At 38.7% G+C, this 16,468-nt stretch overlaps 3 protein-coding genes across 5 annotated transcripts; 2 read left to right on the top strand and 1 right to left on the bottom strand.

The window, feature by feature from the left end:
• Positions 1-280: 280 nt before the first annotated feature.
• On the top strand, positions 281-2,150 carry LOC134866091 (galactose-specific lectin nattectin-like). The gene is made up of 4 exons (XM_063886086.1): positions 281-346; positions 1,263-1,397; positions 1,757-1,868; positions 2,071-2,150. Exons 1-4 carry the CDS (start codon positions 281-283, stop codon positions 2,148-2,150), a joined length of 393 nt encoding a protein of 130 aa, XP_063742156.1.
• A 2,061-nt stretch (positions 2,151-4,211) lies between these two features.
• On the bottom strand, positions 4,212-12,032 carry LOC134868339 (dnaJ homolog subfamily C member 16-like). 3 transcript variants are annotated; one of them, XM_063889412.1, is made up of 16 exons: positions 11,806-12,032; positions 11,225-11,412; positions 11,077-11,143; positions 10,285-10,612; positions 9,985-10,169; positions 9,757-9,861; positions 9,044-9,202; positions 8,805-8,935; positions 8,463-8,646; positions 7,560-7,739; positions 7,380-7,456; positions 6,940-7,020; positions 6,667-6,756; positions 6,411-6,581; positions 5,877-6,324; positions 4,212-5,561 (listed from the first exon to the last, which is right to left on the bottom strand). In XM_063889412.1, exons 2-15 carry the CDS (start codon positions 11,401-11,403, stop codon positions 5,883-5,885), a joined length of 2,379 nt encoding a protein of 792 aa, XP_063745482.1. In that variant the 5' UTR covers positions 11,404-11,412; positions 11,806-12,032; the 3' UTR covers positions 4,212-5,561; positions 5,877-5,882. The 3 variants fall into 3 exon arrangements, with proteins under 3 accessions (XP_063745482.1, XP_063745465.1, XP_063745473.1); XM_063889395.1 differs by having other exon boundaries at positions 4,236-6,324; XM_063889403.1 differs by having other exon boundaries at positions 4,236-6,324; positions 11,644-11,830.
• A 72-nt stretch (positions 12,033-12,104) lies between these two features.
• Positions 12,105-16,440, top strand: casp9 (caspase 9, apoptosis-related cysteine peptidase). The gene is made up of 10 exons (XM_063889425.1): positions 12,105-12,494; positions 12,930-13,140; positions 13,869-13,952; positions 14,035-14,096; positions 14,206-14,382; positions 14,468-14,557; positions 14,672-14,819; positions 15,236-15,424; positions 15,504-15,613; positions 15,711-16,440. The coding sequence occupies exons 1-10, from the start codon at positions 12,363-12,365 to the stop codon at positions 15,813-15,815; spliced, it is 1,308 nt and encodes a 435-aa protein (XP_063745495.1). The 5' UTR covers positions 12,105-12,362; the 3' UTR covers positions 15,816-16,440.
• Positions 16,441-16,468: the final 28 nt, after the last annotated feature.

The raw sequence follows: 16,468 nt of genomic DNA, 5'->3' as shown, positions 1-16,468 counted from the left end.
TCAATATGTAATTTGTGATATTTGAACTGGTGCCAAAGATGAGGTGATGACAATCTAGTGTTTGTATACCTTCTAGATAAGGTATATAAAGAGTGCTTCCCTTCCAAGGCCATTACACGACTCATCACACTGCTGCAAGTACAACTTCATCTGATCATCAAAGCAAGGTTTGTATTCATGTATATGAAATATGTCATGGAAGTTGTGTCAAATAACTCTTGGTACTTTAGTTACTGTAATAAATTATATTTCATTTTTAACATCGCTGTTCTTTACACAGATGGCGTCAGCTTTCTACTGCATTGTGCTCATCTGTTTGACCAGTGGACTTTGGATGGAGGCAGAGGTAAGTTATATAAGTTATGATTAGCTATGGATAATACCGTGGTAATGTATTAAACATAATATCATTGTTCCATCACCTGCAACACTTGTATTTTGAAATGTTGTCATTATGGTCACACAGCAGTCTCTTATTTAAAAATGAGACACTGTAAAGTGATGTTATAATTAATGGGGGCGGGGACAAGTAAGAACGTGTAGCCCCCGTAGCTTAGTTTCACAAAGTAAAAGAAAGTTTGAACCCAGATACTGCAGGGAGTATAAGTAAAGAATGAATTGGTACGATGACATATTGGGCAATGCTTATGTTGTAGTGTTAGTGTTCAATCTGAGGCTTAACCATGAATCAGGATCTGTTCATTCCTAATAATGCGTTCTTTACATTCACAGGCAGGTTGCCCTCCAACAAAAGGTTGGTACATCCTACTGGACAGCATTTGTATATGCTTTCATTGCTTTGGTTTGGTTGCTTTCTAAGTTGACTTTAACGATCTCAAGCTATAGAAAATTGCACTCCTCAGTTTAAGACCAACAGTTGCACAGTGTTTTTACTGCACCGAGAGAAATGGAAACAATAAAATAAAAGCGTATGGGTGTGACATAAGAGATGAATAAACAAAAAAACGTTTTTAAAATGTCTTAAATGACTCAGACTATTGCGTAAAAGTGCATTTGAAAATAAAATTCATATATGTCTATATACTGTAGCAAATAAAGGATATCTTGTGTTGAAGGCTGCCTCCCAGGTTGGACTCTGTTTGGCTCTCGCTGTTTCCTCTTCAACTATGGGGAAAATGAGTGGGCTGCTGCTGAGGTACTTTATAAAAGGACATCAAAAATGCAGAAACTGACAAAGTAAATCTTGGCTTATTCTCTGAAACAAACAACAACGTTGGACTGACTTTGTTTCCCCATCGTAGAAATCTTGCAATGACCTGGGAGGTAATCTGGCTTCTATCCAAACTCAAGTTGAATACGTATTCATCAGAAAGTTGGTGAAAACGGCAACAGGCACAGATAAATTAACTTGGGTTGGAGGCTATGATGCTGTCAAGGTGAGATTTATGTATTATTTGGTAGTTGCATCAAAGAGATATGGACATGGACTTCTTCTTTCTGTGTCTCCGTATGGACCACTTATACCAAAGCAAATACCTTGTATGTGTAAACCTACTTGGTAAATAAAACCAATTTTGATTCTGCGGATGACGTTTTTTTTGGTTGACATTTGAAATATTTGAAATCAATTTTATTTTAAACAAACCCTGCTAGTCAATTTGTTCAAATAAACTAAAGGTGAATTGGCAGTGTGAGCATTTTCACTCCCCTCTGTTATCCTCTACTTCAGCCTTCAGCTTTCACAAAGTGTTTCTGTGTAAATGCGTACACTGACCCTTAATCCTTTTTCCTTCAGGAGGGTGTGTGGCTGTGGAGCGATGGCACTAAGTTTAGCTACACCGGCTGGACAAAGGGGGAGCCAAATAATGCCGGTGGAAAGGAAAATTGCATGGACATAAATTTTAGAGGTAAAACAACAATTATGTGTTCTTTATCCTCTTTTGTCATACTAACTACATTTTTAAAGAGATTATTATTCATATATTTAAATATTCCTCTTAAAATTGATGCTAAAAACCTAATACAGCAATTCATTTTTACCTGTTGTTTTTATTTAATTGACTGGATAAATGTATGTTTTGTGTGTTTTTGAATATTTTTAACACTCAGAAACTGACTACGTCAACGACAGTCTGTGTTCTGAGAAGAGATCGTTTGTTTGTTCTGCCGGCTCATTGTCCCCGGCATGAAGATGTTAAGTCTTCATTCTGGATGTCACTTCCATCAGGACGTCGGGCCTCGATGACTTCAAGGTTTCAAAGATTGATTGACACTTCTGATTCACTTTAACTTTTAATCAATAAACTTATGCTTAGTGTTAATTCTGTATAACACTAGTCTGATGTAATAGTTGTTTGTCATTCTGTACTACAATACTACCAGCAGTCCTGCAATAATAGCCTTATGCTACAATGTCCTCTGCTTGTTTGATTAACTGGTGATTGAACTGAAGTCATCTTCTCATTTCCTGAGAGTCTTCAAAAGAAAAAGTGAATTATTTTTCCATTCTCCACTACTATTCTGGGAAGAGTAGGAGTACAACAGTACAAATACACAGTTTGTTATTAAACCCCTGCATAAAAAGAATGTGTACCCAAAAGATAGCCAATCAAACATGAAATAGTATTCATATAATTGTATTATGAATTTGAGAAACATTTCATTCTCCTTATTTCACAGCTCAGATAAATACTCTATTATAAATGGTCAATTTCAATATTTAATGTCTGTTCATTTTGGATAACAGACTGTTGCTGAGGACGCTTTGATTTTGCTGTAGGACCACTTTCAATCTTTTGAGAAAACCAAAAGAAGTTCTGTCAATATTGAAACATTCGCTGTAGCCTGAAACATAGCCTAAAATACACTAGTTTTACCATTACTCCATCAGAAAACACAATAGGGGGTTCCTATATGCTCACGGCGCATTTCCCCCTTAACATATCCATTATAAGGTTTGGGGTCTAATCGCCAAAGACTATAACATTTCTATCATATGACCATGTGTCAATAAAGGTTCTTCAAACAAATTAAGTCTCTCCTGATTGAACTATAGCCTGACGCCATTGTTCCCTCTTTTGGAGGAATTACAACACGACACTATAGAAGTTACCCAAAACCTAATACTTTTTCACTTGTGTAATGATAATAGCGTTTGTCCAACACTGCAGTTATGACAACACATTAGTGACGCAGATCAACTCAAACTGGCGACAATAAATATAAATAATGGCACATAAATACAAAGAAACACACCAACAACACCATTTTGTTCTGTAATTTACCTTGCTTGCAGTGCAGCCTTTGAGGTGTATTCCCACTAGACTGAACATCTGGTTCCTTTTTTGACAAAGGATTACATCCACAAAGAGATGCTATTTTATTTGAAATTATTGGTGTTTTTAAACAGTCTGGCAGTTAAAGAGCCAATAAGGAACCAAATCCGTTATGTCATTCAATTTCATTGTTGCAAGTATTCTTACCCAGTCCGGATCAGTACTAAAGTCGAAAATGTGTTGGGGATGTCTAAAATGATTGGAGTTATCCTGTGCCAACAAACAAAAACAAAATAGCGGTAATTAATTAAGGGAAAGCTCAATTGATGAGTGGTACTTTTGTCAAGGCGCAGTTTTAACAATTTGTGGGAAAGGAAAAAACATGCCAAGGGATGAAATTAAAAACATTCTTGATGAGCAGAGCGTTACCTTAAAAAAGGAAATACAGTAATGTATTATTAAGTAAAACTGGACAGAGCAGGCTGTCAAGGTGGATTTAGGAAAGCACTAGTTATAATTGGAGGAGGAATTGAGGAAAGTTAGTAATGAAACAGTAGTTGCAGTGTTCTTTGATGAGGAGAAAATGCTTTTAAATGAGAAAGTTCTGAAGTTATTTTTATTGTGAGCTTAAATAATTTAAGTTTTTAATTGGATAATGGACTTTTTTTAATTACAATTTTCAAAAGTGAAAAATATGGTCTGAAATCTCCTATTGGTATAAAGAGGACCATGGGACATCTCAGGGTAGGGTGATAGAAACTCTACTATTCTCTATTTATTGCTTTAATATAATTGCACTTTTGTTTCTCAAAACTTAAGAGTTATTAAGACTCTTTGTTAATATAGTAAGATTTAGGGAACTGGGTTCAGTCCAGGCGTGCAAACTACACCTTGTTGGATTCCATTTAATCAATGTAATCACCCATTCACTTTGCACATGTTATATTTCTTTTTAAATTCTATAAGCTGTTAAAAAAGCTCAATTCTGCAAACATAATTAACAAACATAAAACATTTTATTCCAACCAACAAGAGGATAAATGCACTACAGAAGATCAATCTGACATTAGCAGACATCGTTTTTACACAAACTAGTAAAAGGAACTCCAAACAAAAACACCACAACTATTCCATTTTGATAAATCCATGTAAAACATTCACCTTATCTTTCAAGCTACATACTCCTTAAAATACAGGTCATATAGCTAACATGATTATGTACAATATTTACATCACATTGTACCAACAAACTTATACCAAGACGATTTTACACTCAGAGTGGACAAACTATTTCATAACCAGAGCAAGCACCCACTAAACTTGACTTTACTTTAATATGTGTGTTGTTCAAGATGACTTAAAGATTATGTATCAGTCAATCTTGGTCATTTGGAAAACATTCAGAAACATAAATAGATAGGCTTTTAATAATGTTTGCTACATTAAGCTACTGGCTAACTGAGGTGGTTAGACCGTTTTTGTCAATATAGCAGTCTCGCACGAAGAAATCAGCATTAAGGATATCATCTACGAATAAATAAAATGGGCTGAGATGCATGAAAAGGCAAGACAATAAGTTCTAGAGACATGCATCTCCATTCATAGTATTCATTTAAAACCACTGTGGTAGTTAACCTGCCTCTATTAGCGTGTGAGATAATGACTCAATGTCATGAGGGCAGGAAAGTACAGTCGGTAAAAATGTTGTTTTTTTGTTCACAAGGCTATATCAGCAGCATTTTGCCTGAATATAATATGACTACCAACAGTTGAAAACAGCATGCGATGAGTGTAAGGAAGACCTCTCTCACAGTAGTTACACTAAAACCAAGTTTGTAGTATCAAATGAACTTTAAGAAAAGGTGCAGTGTGTAAGATATGGCCAGAATTTTTGTTGAAAGCAAAAAAAAGAACTAACATCATCAACATTGTGAAGAAGTTACAATGTTGCTTCTTGTCAATCTATCTGCCGACATATCTACTGAAATAAGCACGCCAACAGGCTAACCGCGCCCCGACCCGTCCTGTAATACAACTTGATCCTCTAGAGGCGATAGTAAGTCTATCTTTTGTGTTTGATAGTTTCTGTTACTGGATTAAATCTAAAGTGGAGGAAACAAGAACATTTCATATTTCTGTTACGTTTTTCCCGCAAGCCAAGGCTGCTTCTCTGTGTAGTGGCGAACACAAGTACCGGAGGGTCTTATCCAGCAGGGAAGTAGTCTCATGGTGGCAGAACGGTACGAATACAAGAGTTATTTTCCCATTTCTGCTGATTTGGATTCAGTTTCAAGTGTACATGGACCTCACAGCCCCGGTTAGTGGCTGGTAAAAACAAAGATCAAAAAGAAGGTTAGAAGATTGCAGTGTTATTTTGACAGGCTCTCAGTCATTTTTCTTTTAACTTATAGCAAATGAGTTAGTAAATTAGTAGTAACTAGTAAATTAAGATTGTATGGTCCCAGTGGTAGAGGTAAAACGCTGCCCTGTTGATTCACCTGGTTCGGTATTACACATTGCACCTTAAAATATATCTGTAACTATTAAATATTTGAAGTGCAAAAATGGCAGCAGAACACGAGGGGAGTCCTTCGAGGGGAGTGTGCCAGTAGATAAATAAGAAGTCCCTTTCTCACTCGCCTCCATCTATTTACTGGGGTTGATCTTGTCCAGTCCTGGCCATGTAGGGATGTAGTAGCGAGGCAAAGTGCCTTCCATGAGCCTTTCCATCCACAGCGCCAGGCGGTCCAGCTTGTGGTGGATCTGCAGGGTGGATAAGCTACGGGATCGCTTGGATCTGCGCGGCGGATGGTTGTCACGGGAACTGGGCCTCGACCTCCCCCCTGAAGCACCCCCTTCATCCTCTGAAGACTTGCTGTCGATGTCTTCCCCGGTGTAGACGGGTTTAAACAGACAAAGGTACTTTTTGTGTCCGTTGAGTGCCAGCACGTAGCCTGTGTAGTCCATTTTGCGGTTTCCCGCGTCATCTTCGTCGATCTGCATGGCGTCCTGTGCGTATTCGAGAAGGGTGTCCATCCACTCTCCGTGTTTGTCGATATTCAGGAAGGAGAAATGTAGTGTCAGGCTCCTAGGAGAGTGTTGAAAGAATGAATTTGATGATGTATCAAGAAACAGGATTACACAAATGTGAGGGAAAATGGATTTTTCTCTTACCCTGTGAAGGAGTAGACCTCTTTGGCGTACTTGCTAAGGAGGATGTTTTTCGAGGCGTCGGTGATCACCAGCACTATATTCATGTGTCCTGGCCTCAGCTTCACTAGGTTGCTCATGTAGGTGATGTCCGTAAGCTCCGTCACCTCCACAAAATTCTTCTTTGGAGGCCGACTAAAAACAAGTATAATAAAAAGCTTAAAAAGACAATTATGAATCTTTCACTGCATTTACATGGAAATTATAAATATAATCTTGCCTTGAAGCGCTACCGTTCCCTGGTGACCCATTTTGCGATTTTGTCCCATCCTTTGCCTTTGGTTTAGCCTGCTTATCTTCACTGGAGTCACTGAAAACACACAAACAAAAATGTTTTCATAAAGGGGTTGCACTAGCGTAGAAGAGTAAACATTAAGCATGTTTTTTTTTTTTTTTGCTTGTCTTTAGGTTTCTTTACAGTGTCTTCCACTAATCAAAGGAAAGGCTGATGTTGCTATGGTTACAGTTTTGGTGGAGGAGTAAAGTAACCGACCTGAAGGCCTGGACGACGACAGTTCCAAACAAGATGAACAAGGCAGAGAAGATGAGGGACAGAAGAGGCATCATCTCACGCCTGCAAATCACCAGAGACACATCTAAAGAGCAGCTTATTCCATTATCGAGATGGAGATAAATACAGAAATATTAATATTGATATATAGAAAAATCCTGAATAAAGTGCAGAGATATTGCATTTGCAAAAACTGCCCTTTAAGTAATGGAATTTGTTGACGGGGAGAATATCAGGAAGCAGTGTTAATAATGAACTGTGTATGTGAGTAATAAAGGCTTTCATCACAAAGATTTTTTGAAATGTAAGCAGAGCTTGCTAGCCAATTAAATCATTAATGTAGCTCAGAAACGGTTATTCAATAGCATCAAAACATAATATACATGTTTTTGATTTGATTACAACTAAAGATCACTACCTACCAGTTGTTATGCAAAATATCATCGATGACTTCAGTAAGGTAATCGTATGATGCATAGATCCATCGGATAACAAACATCTACAAAGAGAGATTATAACATTTAGTAACAGGACTAATGGTTGATATTTAACACGGACAGGCATTATTAAAGACCACTGCTTTACTCAAAGAGAGAGCGTACAGAGGCAAACTCGTTGTTGAGCTCCGGCAGCATGGCGTCATGGACGAGGATGGACGGGTCCTTCTGAAGGCGCTCCAGCTCCTCCAGCAGACACTGCTTGTCGTCCTCGCTGCCGTTCCAGGCGGTCACTTGCTTGAACAAGGCCTTCCCTGCAGCATTACGCCTCTCCAGGATCACCACCTGAGGGAAGAACTCCCCCTGTTAATATTATAATATATGTCTGTACATTTCTCCTCAATTGCATATAAACATAACATTTCAAAAACAAAATGTCATTTTCTTAATGGAAGTTATCAACTGGGGAAATGACATGGTGATTTGTTACCCGGTTTTAACCAGTTCACCTTTACGGCCCGTTCGTTGCGTTGACGCACCTTCCAATTCCCTTTGAATGGGGTGATGTCAAGCGTTGCCGAACTGATTGTGGTTCCGTTGCTTCGCTTTGGCTCCGTTGCTCGCGGTGAAAGTTGAGAAAAGTTCAACTTTTCAAGCATCGGCGGAAGCGGCAGCCAATCAAATCCTGCGTATGCAAATATGCCAGTACAAGCGCTAGCCAATCAAACCGCGTGTATGTGTGTCCAGGGCGGGAGATTAATGTGATTGGTTGTTGGTCGCGTTAACCCCAGGCACCAGACATGCCCACCGGCAAGCGTCAACGCAACGGAACCGTGTGTGCGCGGTCATTAAAAATGTATGAATTTTGCCATTTTGGAATGAGGGCACACGCCGAAAGTAAGAGGGTGCAGCGCCCCTTGTTACCCGGTTTAGCCAAAACCCTACATTGCTTAGCAAGTAGTTTTCATGCATTCTATATCGTAAAGTGATACCTGTTTGTAAAATTACCATATAAGCTTTTAATGAAATGTGCAACTAAAAGCGGTGGTGCTGGGTGAACAGCTGTACCTGTGCTGGGGACTCCACAGTGTCCTTGTTCTGCATGAAGATGTCACAGAGAGGTTGCTGTAGCCGTTGGTAAACATAAGAAAATCTCACTACTTCTTTGCTATTGGTGGAGGCAAAGGAAAGAAACGCCTCGTTCCCAAAAGAAAAAGTCTCTTCATCGCCCGTTATCAGCAGGACACAGTATCTGAAGAGAGGAAAGACATAACATAATGCAAACTACATCTCTGAAAATACTTCAAAAGAAATGTGGAAATTACAGCATGAAAACTGAATTATTTTGGTTCTGTAGGCTATTTGAATAGTCTTTGACTAAAAAAGAAAGGAGGTGCAAGCTTCTCTTACTTTCTTCTTCTATGAAACTGTTTTACAGGACAGAGCTCATCAAAGAGTTTCTGATTGACCAGTCGTGGCACGAGAAGAAATCGGTTGTTTGACATGAACTCATCAATAATTTGCTTCTTCATTCCTTTAGCCTGCAGAGAAATAAAACATATCCATAAATAAAAAAAGAGTGACATTTAAGTGAACAAAAGGGCAGTGTTTCGATAACAGAGTAATAGCTCCCTGCTGCTGTGACTGACCTGTATAATGTCAGCAGGCTTTTCAACGTTCTCCTTGAACACCAACATGGTCGGAGCGTAGGTGTTAATATTGAACTGTTTCTGCAGGTCAGCGGTCTCTGTGAGGCCCTGGTCCACATAGCCAAACTGCAAGTAGTCCTTATATGCAAATGCTGTAAGCTATGAAGATGTAGAGAGAAAGGATTGGCATGTTTGTGTAAGTGATGTAACTACTGTCAACTGGCACCTGAGGAACCTTTCTTTTCAGATAAAAACATAGCCTTTACCGATAATGGATTGAATTTAATTAACAGCAATAAAAGTGTAACAATGGGCACATTTGGCAAACAATTAAAAGTGTACATAGACATAGCCTAAGGCAATACATTTGACATCAAATATATCCTAGTTATTGAATAATGTCGAAGTACACACGTTGACATTTTTTTACATAATGTAAAAACCATTGTATGCCAATTTGCCTTTTTTTGAGATTCTTTCTACTCTATTAACCTTGAATATCCTAACTGCTACCATGATTATCCAGCTGGTGGCGCTCTTGAATATCTAATTCATTTCATTCATAATACATGTATTTTTTTTCATTTAAAAACTGAATATATTTCACTGCATAGTGAAATCGCTTTTACCTTTTCTCCTTGACTGAATCATCAACTCAGATATCAACTTTGTGAATGTCAAAAAAGCATTTTACAGAAACTGCAAGAGCCTACCTTGTAAAGCAGAGGAACTACAGGCACTTGGTCAAACAGAAGCACGTGAGGCTTGTTGAGCTCATGCCAGCTGCTCAAGAACTGCAGATCATTCTTGTCGGTGACCTGAAGTACACAAAAAGCACAACATTTAAATCATTTTTAATTGTACACCGACATTTTACATGGCCAATATTTTAAAAATGTAATCATTGCAAAAATTGTATTTTAAGACGCAGAGAAACGTACCCACTCTACAAGTCTTTGAGGGAGAAGGTCTTCTACGAACTGCCTCAGGTGCTCCTTTGCTACAGCGTAATGAAAAAACGTCACTTTGCCATTTATAACTCCTAGTATGGATGGGGTGCGATGTGCGCCAAGGTGATTGGCTAGCCTTCTTTCATAGCCAACATCCACCACACCTATCCCGACACCTGCAAACACAGCATGTTCTCAAACATACACACATCAACCCTTCAACTCGCCGAAATGCACACAGACAGCCGGGCTGCTGGATAATTCTGCATAACTGATATGCTATTTCCAAACCTAGAGTCTCCATCTCCTGGACCACCTCTTTCCAAACAGGCTCGATGTGGATACAGCTGAAGCACCAGTCGGACGTTATCTTTATCAGGTACGGTCTCTTGTAGCTGTCAGGCACCACCTCGTTGACATACTGGTTAAAGTGCAATGTGTACTTGCTGTCAGCAAAGTCCCTGTGGTTCTTGCTGTTGAAGGGAAAGTTGAAGAAGGACTCATCAAAATAAAAGCCTTCCTGGCGCTGACCGTAGCGACTGTTGCCGCCGTATGGCTGGGTGTCATCAGTCTGCCCATAACGGTCGTAATTGGCCCGTTTGTCTTCACTGGACAGGATCTGGATTCAAGATGAAATAAATATTATATAGTCATGTGCAATATGACCTTTAAGTACCATGTGCAATATCAGTTTGTCAATATGATATGCAGTATTAGTTTACACTATTATGTGCAATGCTGTTGTTAAACATGATGTGCAATAACATTTTTTTCAATATCATGCCCAATAAAACTCAGTTTTGGTTAACATATTATTATTCATTTATCTTATTATGTTTCTTACTAGGAGCTTGTGTTAGTATTACTAGCTTTTCATGCTGTTTGTTTTTTTCATTCTAATGTTTTTATTTTTGGGAGAAATCTCTAGCAAGAATTTCCTTCTGAATTATAAAAAGGATATCTTATTTCACATCTTCCTCTCCTGCACATGCTGCAGGCTTTTATCACAGCTTACATACACATATATGATACTTAAGGTAACCCTGTGCACAATATAATGATGAATTTCGAAAAATGACTAACCTCATAAGATTTAGTAATCTTGATAAACATGTCCTCAGCACCTGGACTCTTATTTTTGTCCGGATGCCTTGAAACAAGAAGATGCTTATTAGATAAGAAATTCAAGAGGTTAATTAACACAGGTCAGTGTCATATGAGAAATACTTACCATTCTTTTGCTAGACGCTTGTAGACCTTTTTGATCTCAGCCTGGCTTGCACTCCTGGTTACTCCCAGGATTTTGTATGGGTCCATCTCAGGCCCAGCAGCATGGGCTGCTCCTGTGAGCAGCACCGAGAGGACCAGCACCAGAGCCAGCGGTGCGGACATCTTTGACCCTGCCATCATCGCAGAAACCTTTTGCACATCAAAAGAGTATTAACAGTTAAGGTGTATTCATTCTGAGGCTGTTCAGAAGTCTGAAATCATGACATTGTCTTTAGCTGACTTGCAAATCTAAAACACCATAGTGTTTTCCATACGGATGTTAGCATAGTAATGATGAAAAATGATGACAACCGGGTAGCTATATAGAAATGGCATTTTAGCGTGCTAACGACAGAAGCTAGACAGTATGTGTCAACTTACAACTGCAGAACAGACGGTACCGTATCATAATGCGGCTGACATGTCAGTAGGCTGACGTTATTCCTCGAGGATAAAAACATTCACGCAGTTTTTTTCTTCATTAAGATTAGTTGCGTTGCTACAGATGCTAGCTATCTCAACACAAAAAAGCTCAAAATTCACCTGGAGCAGATGCAGTCAGCCGGTCCTACGTCACATATTTGATGAGGCTTTTGATGTTCCCTCGGCTTGATGTGAAGCGACAGCGAGATGCACAGGGTGTGTTCAGCAGCATCCCGCAGCTCCTCCAGGGCGAGATCACAACCTGCTGCTGATGGGAGAAAAAGGGGGAGGCGCCCAGTGTCGAAATTAATATTGGGATATTGAGTATTATGACACCTTGTGCTTTGTATGTTTGTGTTCGGTTTAACGCTCCTCGCGCCGTGTGCATGTATTGTGGTACGCTTGACTATTGGCAGCGGTGCGTGGTGTATGAAATCAAACGCACCCTGTTTTTTTCAGTGGATAGTCTCTCAGCAGACCAATCACAGACAGCGGTGATGTAAACAAGGAAATTGCGAATGCAACCGAGAGCAAACAACAGAAACAAGAAAGGAACTTCTAATATCTTTATGGGAACAAGGTACAATTTCGCTTTCACATACGACATTTTAGGATAACGACTTGCTCTATAGTTGACATTTCTATGTCTACATCGGCGAAATATTGTGTATAATTGAATGGAGGAACGCCAAAAGAAGATACTTCAGCGCAACAGGACCAGTCTGGTGAGAGATTTGGACCCATCAAACCTTTATGATGGCCTTATTGAAAAGGGAGTTTTTACCCAAGACATGATCGATGAGATCAAGGTAAGGCTACTGTATGGGTTTCTTCATTAGGTTGCAGATTTATGTATACAATAAGCAGTATTCCTGTGTACCGTATTTAATTTTACATTCCATTTAACGTACATAGACTCCTTCATTAACTTGATCACTTTCAACCTTCTCTGCAACATTTAGCTGATTGTATTTTACATTACATGTATATAGTTAACTTAACTTTTATTTTCTCTTTCTTCTTGCAATATTTATATTGGTTTTATTGTTTTATGTCTTCTATATATTTATGTTGCATTGTTGGAGGCGCCTGGGATTGTCAATTATATTACTACACTGTAGCTACCGTGCATATGACAATTAGGCCTAACCCTTTGAATTTAACTGAATTTGAATGAGGTTTATACTTTGTGGAGTTACTATAAACAGCTACAGTAATGTTGGTACATACCTGTCTCCTGTCAGAGCTCAGGGACCAGACGGGATCAGGCCAGGCAGTTGGTCCGGGACTTGGAGACCCGGGGGAGTCGAGCCTTTCCGTTATTTCTGGAGTGCCTTCAGGAGACAGGACAGCACAGTTTGGCAGAGCTCCTTCAGAATGGAGCTCCAGCAGTTCAGCTCCAGCCTGCAACTCCCACCCAGACTGTACGCCCTGTTCTCCAGCCTCTGCCAGTGTGTGAGTGTGTGATACTGTGCTATATTTCACCTGTATTAATATCATAACTGTGCTTACAAACACAACTTTGGTCTTGTAATATTAAAGGCAGATACTACCAGGGCATAAGGCAAATGTTTAACTATTAGTTATTACCATGAATATTATCCCGAAGATTTTTGAAATTAGGACGTTTTTTTTGTTGTTGATATTATGTATAAATGTTTTATTGGGGCCCTGTCTTAGTAAATGTGAGCTCATGTTCAAACTTTTTTTTTACATTGTATGTCAGTTTCAAAAGTCTTAGTTTTATATTTTGACATATTAGTGTCAAAGGGATATCATTTGTAAAAGATGGCCATGTTTTTAAGGTACAACAATGGTGTGCTATATAGTATATTTAGTGCTTCTGAAGTGGAGAGTATAAGAAAAAAATCCTTATTGATATATTTATTTACAAATGTTCATTTTACAAGACACTCCACATTAACAGTGTCAGAAAGATCAACCAATAAATATGACCATAACACTTCCCAAGTTGATTTCTTACATCAAGACATCTATTTTTTATATTACTTCTACAATGTTATGTTTGAATAAGCAAATTAAGCCATCTGCAGCCCAACTACACACAGTCAATTTCAATTAATCCAAAAGAAGATAAGTGATGGAAGCAGAACTGGCAACAATCTAAAAATGTAACATTATTTGATGTCTCATATTTATATATGTTTTTATTTCCCTATTAGCCTCTCCTATGGATGTCGATAAGAGAATAAAAGATGCTGTCCCTGTCCATCCAATATCAAGACCAAGTACCACTCCTACTCCATGTAAGCTTTATGGTTAATTTCATGTTCATTACAGTCTGGTATGTTAGCTGATACTTAACAGATATTCTTTCTCGTGTCACAGCACCTGAAAGGGAGTACTTAAGACCGAGGCCACAAGAAAGAACTCGACGAGATAGTATTCAGGTAAGCAGCAGTTCTTTATCATGCGCTTTATGACCAACAGAAGATAAAAAGTTTGGTAGGAGCCTTGTAAATTAACATCATGTGGTCTTTTTTCCTCTATTTGTGTCAGAGCTATAAAATGGATGCCAGCCCATGTGGACATTGCCTCATCATAAACAACGTAGAGTTTGAACCTGAGAGCGAGCTGAGCAATCGCAAAGGCTCCAACATAGACTGTGACAAACTGGAGAGTAGATTCAAGGCACTCAACTTTATTGTGGAAGTTAGGACCAACTTGAAACAAAGAGTAAGGAGATCTCTCCTTTTTCTGTGTATTATAACACATTTGAAAGCTTATAGTTGTATAGCTAACTGCTATCTCTGCATTTCAGCAAATCAAACATGAACTGTCATCTTTATGTAAGAAGGACCACTCACAATTTGACTGCTGTGTGGTTATCATGCTGTCCCATGGGACTGAGGTAAGCCATGTCCTCAATGTTCTTTTTTTTTATTATCAGAAAACACTTTTCTCTCTGGCCTGCTCTAGCTCAAATCCAAACACCTGTTATGTATTCTAATATTTGTGTTTGTAGGTGAGTCACAACCGCTTCCCTGGAGCTGTGTATGGTGTGGACGGACTGCATGTCCCAGTTCAGCTCGTCACAAACTACCTCAACGGCCAGCATTGCCCATCTTTACAGGGCAAACCCAAACTGTTCTTCATCCAGGCATGTGGAGGAGGTATCTAATGCTTAACATATAGTTTTAATAACTCAGTTACATAGCATGTGTACAATCTTTTTGCAATGTTTGCATTCACTCATTTAGAGAATCTAAAGGGACTCTTTAGTCAAGGATTAAAAAAAGATTTTCATGTTTAACATTTATACAATACAAATATTCTGATCTCTGTTTTGCATAAAAACACCAAACTACAGTGTGATAATAGACAGGTATAACACCCTTTGTAACTAAGTGCTCCTGCACCCTGTCCCAAAAACACAAAACAAAATAACAGATGTTTCTAAAATATTTAAATATACTTTTTGAGAAAATACACACACGTTACCATACAAATTAACACTTAAGAATTTGCTGCCTGAGTAAATATCGTAATGAATCCATAAGTTAAACTTGTTGTTGCTTTTGTCTCGGAGGTGAAAGAGACACAGGCTTTGAGGTGTCCCCTGACGAGGTTGAACCCTCTCACGGTGGAGCGGATGATCAGACGGACGCCATCCCGATGTCGTCCAGCAGTGACTCTCTGAGCATGTCTGATGAACCGGACGCCAGAGCCACGCTGCCCACCCCCTCTGACATCCTGGTGTCCTACTCTACCTTTCCAGGTGTGTGTTGCAGTTATTCACCGGATTTATAACTCTTGAGATCCACGTGTCCTTCTAATGCCTTATGTGACAAATGCAGGTTATGTTTCCTGGAGAGACACCCAGTCAGGCTCCTGGTACGTGGAGACACTCAATCGTATTCTTGAGGAAAATACTGCTACTTATGACTTGGTCACCATGTTGATGATGGTGAGCTTTTCAATCCTTTTTTTTTTTTTTTAACCAATTGGAGCTTTTTTAATTTCAAATATAGACCAATCTGATTTTTGTTTGTTCTTTTTTTCAGGTCAACCATGAAGTCTCTCAAAACTCCGCAAAAGGGCTCTACAAGCAAATGCCTGGTTCCTTTAACTTCCTCCGCAAGCATCTCTACTTTCAAAGCCAAGCATAGCGGAGAGGTTCCCCTTCACATTTCTCAGTGTCACTCGCAGGACTTGCATGGATGTAATTTCAAAGATTCTAAGGGTTTATTGTCATATGCACAAAAGATTGAGTGTAGTTGTTGGTAATGGAAATCTTAAGGCTCAGGCTGCTCAAACAATGCATCATACAATACATAAAAATGAAAACAGTGCAAATAATATCATTGTCCAATTGGGATTTCTTGTGAAGTGTATTAACTTGATAAATTGTTTTTACTGACACAATCATGTCTTACTGTACATTTTATTATTTGTCTTATCTTGCAATGTTTCCTTTTTTTTTTTACATTTTGGGTAATGGTGTAACTGTGGAAAGAAAATATTAATATACAGTGAAAATGTTGTCCAGGTTAGAGGTTTGGTGTTTTATTGACACATAGCAGCTGTCAAATTTCAAGAGCAGACAATCAACGTCACGTTTAATTTTCACTCTGCAAGTTAATATTAAATACTTTGCTGTCTCAAGTCTCTTAAGTATAATGTTTTTTAATATAAAATGGGATTTTCGGGGAGTTTTTATATGAAAATAGTAGTGGAGGCAAGAACATTTTCTTATTGACTGGATATTATGGAATAAAACCGTTCATAAACAAATGTGAAGTGAAGTTTGTTATAAAATACA

Source organism: Eleginops maclovinus, chromosome 1 (assembly GCF_036324505.1).
Source record: "Eleginops maclovinus isolate JMC-PN-2008 ecotype Puerto Natales chromosome 1, JC_Emac_rtc_rv5, whole genome shotgun sequence".
In the NCBI taxonomy this organism is placed as follows: Eukaryota; Metazoa; Chordata; class Actinopteri; order Perciformes; family Eleginopidae; genus Eleginops; species Eleginops maclovinus.
The sequence above is the reverse complement of the archived record's forward strand: the minus strand, read 5'-3'. Positions and strand labels throughout refer to the sequence as shown.

Excerpts from the sequence above, each read along its gene's own strand:
- LOC134866091 (XM_063886086.1), top strand. The coding sequence starts at position 281 with ATGGCGTCAGCTTTCTACTGCATTGTGCTCATCTGTTTGACCAGTGGA. Across the intron at positions 1,398-1,756 it reads GAGGCTATGATGCTGTCAAG|GAGGGTGTGTGGCTGTGGAG; the intron begins GTGAGATTTATG and ends TTTTTCCTTCAG. Across the intron at positions 1,869-2,070 it reads CATGGACATAAATTTTAGAG|AAACTGACTACGTCAACGAC; the intron begins GTAAAACAACAA and ends TTTAACACTCAG.
- LOC134868339 (XM_063889412.1), bottom strand. The coding sequence starts at position 11,403 with ATGATGGCAGGGTCAAAGATGTCCGCACCGCTGGCTCTGGTGCTGGTC. Across the intron at positions 10,170-10,284 it reads CCAGGAGATGGAGACTCTAG|GTGTCGGGATAGGTGTGGTG; the intron begins GTTTGGAAATAG and ends CTGTGTTTGCAG. Across the intron at positions 6,757-6,939 it reads GTCGTCGTCCAGGCCTTCAG|TGACTCCAGTGAAGATAAGC; the intron begins GTCGGTTACTTT and ends GTGTGTTTTCAG.
- casp9 (XM_063889425.1), top strand. The coding sequence starts at position 12,363 with ATGGAGGAACGCCAAAAGAAGATACTTCAGCGCAACAGGACCAGTCTG. Across the intron at positions 14,383-14,467 it reads GGACCAACTTGAAACAAAGA|CAAATCAAACATGAACTGTC; the intron begins GTAAGGAGATCT and ends TCTGCATTTCAG. Across the intron at positions 15,614-15,710 it reads TGGTCACCATGTTGATGATG|GTCAACCATGAAGTCTCTCA; the intron begins GTGAGCTTTTCA and ends TCTTTTTTTCAG.